At 32.9% G+C, this 11,056-nt stretch overlaps 1 protein-coding gene and 1 long non-coding RNA gene across 2 annotated transcripts; one reads left to right on the top strand and one right to left on the bottom strand.

The window, feature by feature from the left end:
- Positions 1-820: 820 nt before the first annotated feature.
- LOC123663166 lies at positions 821-3,072 on the bottom strand. The gene is made up of 3 exons (XR_006744622.1): positions 2,808-3,072; positions 2,255-2,256; positions 821-836 (listed from the first exon to the last, which is right to left on the bottom strand). It is a non-coding gene; the product is annotated as an uncharacterized LOC123663166 (long non-coding RNA).
- A 1,959-nt stretch (positions 3,073-5,031) lies between these two features.
- Positions 5,032-10,415, top strand: LOC123663582 (zinc metalloproteinase nas-13-like; the record flags this gene model as incomplete). Its single annotated transcript, XM_045598253.1, has 7 exons — positions 5,032-5,170; positions 6,860-7,027; positions 7,307-7,453; positions 8,283-8,438; positions 8,783-8,916; positions 9,624-9,709; positions 10,335-10,415. Coding segments are annotated over 7 exons (900 nt in total), but the record flags the coding sequence as incomplete, so codon positions are not given.
- Between the last annotated feature and the right edge of the window lie 641 nt (positions 10,416-11,056).

Below are 11,056 nucleotides of genomic sequence, written 5' to 3'. Positions count from 1 at the left end.
ACCGGACTCGCAATGTAAATTGTGCAGAGAAGAATCTTCAAACTTCCTTAATATCTTATCATGAACTAAGATTTTTTATATAAATATAAAATTACCTGCATCGATAGTCCCAAGAAAGACAGCAATATAAAAAAGCCCGTTGCTCGCTTCATAATTCGTTTGAGGATAACCGGCCCATTTAACACTGCCACGGCACAAACTAACACAAATTGTATGAATTATCTTATATACGCAAGATATTATTTGCAATATCTTATCACAGAATAGACGTTAACGTAGGACGAAGGATTAGCAATAGAAAATTTATTATTTCATTTTATATTTTCAAGTCAAGAAGAAACATAAATAAATTAAAAAAGCAAAATCAAAAACAACTTTATTCAAATAGGCCCCAAGAGCACTTTCGAATCGTTATTTTACAAAGTAAAACTTTAAAAATAAATGTAGATTCTGGAGAGAAGAATCGGCAAGAAACTCCGCAGTTACTCTTTTGAAAAATAATATATAAACTATGTTTTAGTACAAAATTAGTAACATGTTGCATAAAATACAGCGTCACTAAGTCCACACATCTTTATCAACTATGTAATCCTGCACCGAATAATAAGCTTAATTAATTAATTAATTAATTAATTAATTTAAAAATAAGCTATTAATTAATAAGTTAAATTAATTAAATTATTGAAGAATCCATAAAAAAATGCTTAGTAGCTATGTCTGCCTACTGGACACATTCTGTAACTATATTTATGATTTATCCATAATATATTTGTGGTTCTTTAGAACTTCTCTAATCAATATTATTTAATATTATAAATGTGAATATAAGTTTGTTTCTAACGCTTTCATACGAGAACTACTAAATCGATCATCATGAAACTTTGTACACATGTTTTTGGAGGTATTAGAAGTAACATAGGATGCTTTTTATTAAAAAAAATTCAATGCGAGCGAAGCCGCGGGTAAATCTAGTATACTATAAACTAAATAATAAATTAAAAAAAGATTTTATTATTATTTTTCAATGTGTGATATTTAAATTTTAACTAAAAAGCAAGACAAGCAGATAAGTATCAGTTAACACTTATAAATAAATATCTTTACAAATAAGTAAAATTTAAGTGTCCGTTTGTAATATTAAAATAAACGCTTTTAACTAAATGCACATGGATATATACACGTCACATATACCAAAATAATATTTTTATAATTTTTGTCTGTCTGTCTGGCTGTCTGTTTGTTCTGGCTAATCTCTGAAACTGGACCGATTTTCCGGCAGATAGCCGATGTAATAATAATTAACTTAGGCTAATTTTATTTTAGAAATTTATTTATTTTATAACTCTGCAAACTGAACAATAACTTTTTTGTCGAATTCCAAGCGGACGAAGTCGCGGGCACATCTAGTATCCTATAATATTCTCTGCAGAATTTGCTTTCCGAATCCAGTAATAGGTAGCATAACACTTAAAATAAACGATTATTTATTAAGAAATTATACCATTTCACTTTTTTAAGCCTAAATTTAATAAAGAGAAAAAGATAATTATTGTACGAACTCTTTTAATAGCTATTTGTGAAAAGTCAAGGTAAAATGTCCCAGAATTGTAAAACTAATCAAACCTTTAAGCCGCATGCCGAAATGGTTCAATGGACACGTTTACATTCAATTAATTCACTTTTAATTTATTCCGACACTGCGTAAGAAGTTCTACTTCTTAAGAGTTTTGAATATAAAACGACATTACGACAAAAAACGACAGCGCCTACATCAATTTTATTAGCAAAGACGACGCATCGCTGAATAGATTCGTTGGACGTGAAGGCGCCATATTTTGAAATATAGTGTTGTATACTTTTGTACCTTTCTTTAACCTTAGTAAATGAAACGTACATATAATCTTTAACTAAAATAAAATAAAATGAAACAAATGGATCTAGATAAATTCTGCAGATATTCATAGGGGACAATAACCATCTTAAATCAGGGAGAAAGGGCCGTCTGTATATTTGCCTTAAACGACACCCTGAGAAGAGCCAAAAAATACGTACTAGGGATGTGTAAAAAAAGTTTAGCCAAAATATATTTCGAATATTTGCCTTTTACACGATGTATAGAAGGCCAGGGTGGGAGAAGACCAACCTAAAAAAAGATAGGACGAAATATGATGGGTATTATTAGTTATTATTTGCTTCAGCCTGGGCATAGTCCTCTTTCTCCATGTAAAAGAAGGGTCAGAGCATAATCCACCACTACTCTAATGCGCGGTACTACGAGTAACGATCGCTATCACGTGTACATGATTACCACCGGGACCGACGGCTTAACGTGCTCTCCGAGGCATGGTGGGAAGTCCCATAAGGACTGCACAAACACCCAGACTACGGCGGAATTGTAAATAAAGAATTATTATTATTATAAACATACAAACAAACTCTTCAGCTTTATAGTATTAGTATTGATACGCAGCTTGTAAGCTTAGACATTTACGTAAACCATTTTATTTCGCCATTTCCGTTGTGTGTAAAAGTCAATTGCCTCGTTAAATTATTTTATGCTGACTTCTTTAAGATAGTGAGCCTTGTCTAATTAAGTTAAATAAAAGATATGTCACATAAAACTAGATAGCTACAAAAATAGGGGTCCCCTATACAAAACCAACTATTATGTACTAATGGCGTTATTATTCAGAAATAGTTAATAGGATTTATAAGTTTTAAATGTGTTTTTTAGGAATAAAAGATAATATTTTTAATCTTTAAAAGAATTATTCCCAAAAAATAATCACTTTCTATATCATTTTAACCATCTATACATCTAAATAAAATTGGAGTGTCTGTTTGTAATATTAAAATAACCGAGTTTTACTAATTGCATATAGATGTACACGGTACATATACCAAAATAGCATTTTTTACAATTTTTGTCTGTCTGTCTGTTTGTTCCTAATTTCTGAAACTACAGAACCGATTTTGACGGGACTTTCCCTGGCAGATACCTGATATAGTAAAGGGTAACTTAGACTGCTTTTATTTCAGAAATTTATTTATTTTATCACTCAACGAACTGAACAATAACTTTTTTGTTAAATTCCACGCAGACGAAATCGCGGGCACAGCTAGTAATAATATATTAATTTATTTGCAAGAACATGGTAGTTGTACAAGGTTAAGATTAATATGATTCTAAAATGTTCTATCTAACGGTGTGCAAAGTACACGCCTCATCCTTTTTCCATTTTGAGAGCAGGTAATTAGCCCAGCGGTGAGACGTTCACAGACTAATTAATTCGTTGATTCACTTACTCGTACAATAACGTACATATTGACCAACTTAGAAAAAAAAGGAGAGAGTTCTTAATCCGACTATATTTTTTATGATCTAATTTTGATGTTTCTTCTTATATCCGAAACTTTGTGCTTGTCATGTGTTCCCATTTAAGTTTGACCGACCTCAGACGGAATAGTATTTGGCTTTTATTGACGACGAGTCGGCGCAATGGTCACAGCACTGGTTTGTGGCTGTTGAACTGGCGGTTGCGGGTGACACCGCACATGACAAACATTTATATTGGCTATACAGATGTTTGCCGTAATCTGGGTGTTTGTGCAGTCCTTATGGGATTTCCCACCATGCCTTGGAGAGCACGTTAAGCCGTCGGTCCCGATTGTTATCATGTACACCTGATAGCGATCGTCACTCATAGAAGGGAATATATCCGCCAACCCACATTGGAGCAGCGTGGTGGATTAAGCTCTGATCCTTCTCCTACATGGGGAAAGAGGCCTATACCCAGCAGTGGAATATTACAGGCTGAAGCATAAGCGCTTATTGGGGTAACAGACATCTGTAACTTATATTTGATTGACCTAGACTAATTTGAAGGTGTTATCATTTTTATTTCTTAAATCGCAAAATTTTTAATTTTTTTTTATCTCAGTGGTATATTTTCAAAATATTTAACTAACACAAGTCATGAAAACGGATAAATAAATGTTACCCATTTAAATTCACATCCGGCAGACACTGCTGTCATCTGTCAACGTTACTGGTAGCGTGGTAAATGTTATGAAATGTGTTTCCGTATTATGATAAAAATTATTTCGTTCGCAAACATTATATGATGTAATTCTCGCGCAATACTAGCGTTACTTATCGACTGTGTTTGCACAATTTTTTGTAGTGAAACCTTTTTGGAATCGTTGTGATTTGAAATTCGATGAAATGAAAATGTGTCACGTTAAAAAAAACATAAATGTATGGGAAGCGCTTACGACCTCTTTCACGAGACGGTGATTATCGTCAATAGAACGAATTTCAAAGGCCTAATTACGACTTCTCAGTAGCTTCACTTCTGCCGTGTGTGAATTGCACACACACACTTTTTTATATAATTATGTTTGTGTTTTGTAAATGGTTACATTTAAATCTTAACGTATTTTCGATAAGGCGATATTAATAGCTGTTTTTAATTATTCTTGACTTTCACTTGCGTGCAATACTTTTAAAGCAATACTTTTTTTTTCAACTGTATAAAATAATTTTTAATGATATAACTTTTAGCGTCACATTTAAAGTTATTTCTTTTAATTTATTTATAAAATAAAAAATGCAAAATTAGTAAATTTTCTTAAAAATACACTAATCAAGGCGTTTCCGTGTATAATGTGAAAATATAAATGATATCATGGATAAAATTAATTCCGTTTTCCGAAACAACCGGAAAGATTACTAAATAAATATTACCGATCTACTATCAAAACACTAAGACACATAAAAAACAAGCTTCAAGGCATTCGTTATCAGAGTACATGTAACGAACATCCTTTATCAGAAAGGTGTAATGAACTTCAGACGACAAACACCATTTGATATAAATGGGACAAATTAATTTCTTTTTTTCACACCTCCTTGTGACTCGTGATCGCCTGGTACATTGACTAGAATACAAAAAAAGGTTTTCATTTATAAAAAAAAAAAAAAACATTTTGTATAAAATGGCAACAATGTATTTATTTTTAAATTTAATTTTGTTAAATGCCATTAACGGTCTTCCAGTTAGTGACGATGAAGTTACTGATTATATTGATAACAGTATAGACGACAGTGATGTTATAGATCTCAGTAATTTACAACCGCAGGCGTTTGGTACTCCAAAAAATGAAAGCGGTAAGACTTTTTCCATTTCAAAACTACATATTAGAAACAAATTATAGCTCAATATCACCACCTTCCTCATTTTATAAAAGCTGAAAAGTTCTCAGCGCATTCTGCCAATAAAAGTATAAGTAATGGCCAAATATGAAGTATAACTCATAGTACCTTAGGCAGTACCAGGTAGCAAAGGCGTACAAAATGAAAACTAACTTTTGTCATTCCATAAAGCGTATTATAATATTTATTTTGCTCGAAGTAGTATCAGAAATCACATCAAACAATACGCTAAATTTCATACATGTTACTTAGGTAGCTATTGGAAAATATTCCCCGTTACCCGAATAATTTAGACACTTTCAACCCCTGACCAGACAAATATTTAGGTTCGCCGTATGTGCGAATACGAAAAAACTTTGTACGCCTTTGATACCTTGTATCTGCTAAAGCAAATATGAGTTAAACTTCGCATTTGGCCATAGCTTCTTTGAACTTCTGTGAACATGCGTTGAGAAATTTTCAGCTATTATAAAAAGATGAAGGTTAGCCCCCGCGAGCTCTTGACCTGTTAGATTCAAGATTCAAATCACTTGAAATAAAATCAAAATATGTGCAGACAATTTTATAATCATCTTAAACTTAACATGTTCCAGTCAATTTTTGTAAAGTAGATCATATTGACAAGTTTTAAAGTTTTTCTTTTATATAATTTTTCATGTTAATTTATAGTTTTTTTTATTAAAAAATATTTTGGAATATATTTATGATAAATATGTATATATTTAGTTGCGGTGTTTTTCATTGTACTAATTTTATGATTAAGCACATCGTTTTAAGCAGTAACTGCGGAGTTTCTTGCCAATTCTTCATTCCGAATCGGTGGTAGCTTCACTTTGGCTTTATATAAATAATTAAAATAAATGTTATTTAAATTTGCGAAACGATGATTCAAAAGTACTTTTAAAGCTTACTTTAATGAAATAATTTTTTATTTTGTTTTGTTCTTACCTTTACATTACATATTTTCAATTCGCGTTGAAAATAATAGTTATTTTTAAAATTATAATTAACCAAATGTATATAATGTACTGATTCCTCTTTTTAAATTTTCATACACTCTTACTTACGCGTATAGTTATAGAGATTTTATAAAATATATATTTTGCCTTTACCTAATTAATACCTTTGCCCGGTGGTTTCATACGTATTAATTTTAGCAAAAAAGGCCTTGCTCAGTAAAGGCTGTTCAACACAAAAAAGAATTTTTCAATTCTAATTTGTAGTTCCTGAAATTAGCGTGTTTATAAAAACGAACTTTTCAGCTATATAATCTTAGTATAAATATATATATAAAAAATGTAACAATAATAATCAATTTAAAATTTTCATTTGTTAACTAACGATTCAAAGGTGCTTCTAAAGCTTGTTTGAATAAAGTTGTTTTTGAATTTGATTTTGAATAACACAATGAATTGTATCTACCCGCAGGAATTTTGGACGACTGCAGGAGATTGCTTACTTTTTTTTTCTGCATACTTTATTGTCAAGACAAGATTTCATTAAAAAAGGTCGTCATATTCACGAATACATTCATAACGACATAAATAAATATATATTAAAAAATAGCATGTTAAAAACATATGGTGTGAAGTTAACCGGGTCATGAACTGGTTTAGGTTAATTTGTGTATAATCGTTTGTGTAGGTGAAGCTCTCGCAGCATGGACGGAATCTTCTCTCATGAACCCTGAAGAAACTGGAGAGTATGCAGAAGGTGACATACTTATTCCTAAGTACACCAGGAACGGCGTGCGGGACCATGCGTCGCGGTGGCCAAGAGGAATAATCCCTTACGTCATTGAAGGACGATACAGTACGTTTGATTTCATTTCTTCTATATAAGAAGGTTATAATCAGTTGACATAACTATTTAAAATGTATAATAAATAACCGTTAGTTATTCTTGATAACGTCACCAGATGATAAGATATTCCATCACAGAGCATTGAGGCTTAGTCTTGGAATAAAGGGCTCACGACGAGGCTTAATATTCCATAATGAAGGTGTCTCTTAGTGAGAATTGAGAACATAACAACGGCTTTGAATGCCATCGAAATAGAAATTGTCGGTAGCAATTGTTAATTATTTACAGATCAACAACAACGTGACACGATAATGAAGGCGATAGCTGACTACCACAGACTAACCTGTCTTCGCTTCGTCCCCTACAGTGGTCAGACTGATTACATTGTTATAAAGAGCGCGAACACTGGCTGTTGGTCCAGTGTCGGCCGACTTGGTAATTATTTATTCTAATAAGTTGATTTAAAATGTTATAAAACGTATTAGAGATATTAAAACTGTAACAAAAACACAAGTATTGCTGCAAACAGACAAACAAAAAACACAACAAAACAAAAAAAAAAAACAAAAAAAAAACTGAGTTATTATACCTACATATCATTGCTGTGTGGTTACGGCAGTAAGAATATAGCCACCCCCACTCTTCCCGTGGGTGTCGTAAGAGGCGACTAAGGGTAACACAGTTCTACTACCACTTTAGAACTTAAAAAGCCGACCAATGGCGGGATAACCATCCAACTGCTGCCTTTGAAATACAAGCTTTGTCACACCGAAGACGGGCAGTAGTGTCTTCGGTGTGACAAAGCCAGCCCTGCGGTCACAAACCTGGGCCCACCGTGGTGACTATGGGCAAAACACATGAGTTCACGCCATGTTTGCGAACTCTTGGAGGCCTATGTCCGGCAGTGGACTGTATCAGGCTGAAGTGATGATGATCATTGAGTTAGGGCACAGCAGGAAATATATTGCTCAAATGCAGCCAGACTGGTGAAGTTCCTCAACCTTACTGAAGATCACAGTTAAATAGCACTGATTTCAAGCAGTGTTGTGTTCCTGTGCCGAGAAAAGTGACCAGAACTTCTGAGGATGCGCTCTGACAGGGCTAAGGTCGTGAACGTAATCGCGATGATCAAGATATTCCAGGCATCTATAATTTACGGCAACTGCTAATCATCAAGCGGACTATATGTTTGTTTGCCATTCTTGTAGTTTGGAAAAAATCTAAACAGTTTTCATAATTCAATGTTAATTTAATAATTTTGCAGGTGGTCGTCAAGAAGTGAACCTGCAGTCCCCAGGCTGTGTGTCTAAGATAGGGACAGTCCTGCATGAATTGTTACACGCAGTTGGATTTATGCACGAACAGAGTCGCCCAGAGCGAGACGACTTTGTCACAGTCAACTATAATAACATCAAAAGTGGTAACTATGCCTTAGTAAAATATTACGTAAACTATCTTTCATTTTGATCTCCTTTTAATCATTTTAAAAATGGAGGATGTTCTCAAGTCAATGGTTTTTTTTATACATGTGTTACTTACCTTACAACTTTTTACTGGGTATACCGATTTTAATGATTATTTTAAACGACTTAAAAATTAAAAAAGCAACAAAGTACAACTTAGGCTACTTTTAATTTCGAAATTTATTTGTTTTGTAACTCTTCGAACTTAAAAATATTTTTTTTAAATTCCACGCGGACGAAGTCGCGGGTACAGCTAGTTTTATATAAAATAAATATTATATTTATTTAATTCTTGTTTCAGGTTCCGAAATTAATTTTAGAAAAGAGGATCCCAAACGCGAAAATGACTTTGGCATACCGTACGACTACAACAGTGTAATGCATTATTCTGAATACGCTTTTTCTAAAAATTCTAAAAAAACCATTGAACCTAAGGTAAATAATTCCAATTTTCAACACTATTTTATAGCAATTTATTAATTAACAATGTCGCGGGTCCGAGGCCCGCTCATAGCAAACATTTGTATTGGCCATATAGAGGTTAGTCGTGGTCTATGTGCTTGTGTTTATAAAAATAAATGAAATAATATTATTTTATTTAAGAATAGTGTGTGTGTACTTTTGTTTGCAAGTAAGAAGTTATACTTCATTGGCTGGCTAACTTCATGTTTTAACTTCTTCTTCGTTGACTAGCTAACTTCTGGGTGTCGATTTTTGTGACGGTGTGCGCGCGCATCGTAAAAATTTATCTCATCATTTTTCCCAAACGCGCCAACAGACTTAGAAAAATAAGTAAATTTAACTGTGATGTTTTATTGAAATAAGACACAGCAAGAAATATCCTGATCAAAACCTGGAGCATCCCGACTGGAGAAACCCTTTAACCTTGCACAAGACCATAAATGATTGTGTGGTGAGTGATGTGTGATGTGGTGAGTGATGTGTGATGTGGTGAGTGATGTGTGATGTGGTGAGTAAGGTAACCAGAGCTCCTGAGAAGAGCCAGGGATATAATGCTTCTGTAAAGCGTCCATAAGCTACAGCACCAACTCACCATCACGCGGGCCGTACCCTTGTTATTCACCCATTATGATAAAAAAATATAACAATATGTTTAAAATAATGTAATTACTGTCTTAAAGGTCGGCGGAGTGAAACTCGGGCAGCGAGAAGGATTGAGCCGTAGTGACGTGAAAAAAATTAACAACATGTACAACTGTAAAAAGGAGTAAGTAATACAATTAATTTTAAAATATCCATACAACACAAAAATATTACAATACAAATATTCTTTATTATACACCAAAAAAAAAAAAACAATAAAACACTAACAAAATATAAAAAATGTACACGTATTTCGGTCTTATCGTTAAAATAATCAAAAATCAAAATCAAAAACCGCTGTATTCAAACAGGCCCCAAGAGCACTTTCGAATCGTCATTTTACAAATTAAAACATTAAATAATTATAAATTATTATTTTGTAAAAGTAAAGCTACCATCGATGAATCATTCAATTATTGAAATACGTAACAAATATGGAGGCATTGCATATTATTTTTCACTTAAAGTAAAAAAAAACAAGTTCAGTTGTTGTAATAGAGAATTAAGATGAGATCTCCTCAGGAGCACTGATCACCTTACTCACCACAGGAACACAACATTGCTTGAGAGCAGTACTATCTAACTTTAATCGCCTGTAAATTTGAGGGACTTCCTCAGTCGGACTGGTCTAAATATTGAGCCATATGTTTCCTACTGTGTACTGTGTACCCTATTCAACAAAACTTGATACTCGATTTTAAAACGCCTAGACCTACATTATTAAGCTATTTTTTTTTTATTCATTTCAGAGAACCGCAAACCGGATGGGTCGGGTCAATATGGCAAAGCTTATTTGGAGATAAAACCAAACACAATTAAAATTTTCAACGAACATTACCACTTACAAAGGAATTGATTTTTTTTTAAATGTCTCTTTTTTACGTTATTATTATTCTAAACATGACTTATGTAATAAAATAATATAAAATAACTAATAATATCTTATTTTTATTTTATAGCACTTAAATCACATTCCCGCCATTTTTATCCTCTATTAACCGTCCATATTGATAAAACAAAATAAAATCTATGCTGATATGAATCTAATAGACAGAAATTAAGTGCCTTGTTATTTTCGCAGTAAATCAAATGCAATTAAGTTATATTGTCCGAGTGTATAGATATATACTTATTTATGAATGAAATGATCCTGTACAGTAAAAAAATTGGACATAAAACGACCACTGGTACTTGGTTTTGAAGTGGTTGTTTGCACCCAAGCGCCTACAACAATTTCATTAGCAAAGACGATGAATCGCGAAATAGGTTCGAGTTAGGTAGAGATAGGTTTATAGGTGGAGGCGCCATGTTTTTGATTATAGCGTCGTTTTTTTATATGTGTGTTACCTAGGAACTTTTGACTGGGTTGACCGATTTCCTACCGAAACGTGTTGCGTGTTATGTGGTCACATTTAAATTTAATTGAGATCTGACAAGTATTATTCGAGTTATATGTAATAATGCGTATTTA

The sequence above is a fragment of the Melitaea cinxia genome, chromosome 20 (genome assembly GCF_905220565.1).
Source record: "Melitaea cinxia chromosome 20, ilMelCinx1.1, whole genome shotgun sequence".
Classification (NCBI taxonomy): domain Eukaryota; kingdom Metazoa; phylum Arthropoda; class Insecta; order Lepidoptera; family Nymphalidae; genus Melitaea; species Melitaea cinxia.
This window is presented reverse-complemented; position numbering and strand designations above follow the sequence as displayed.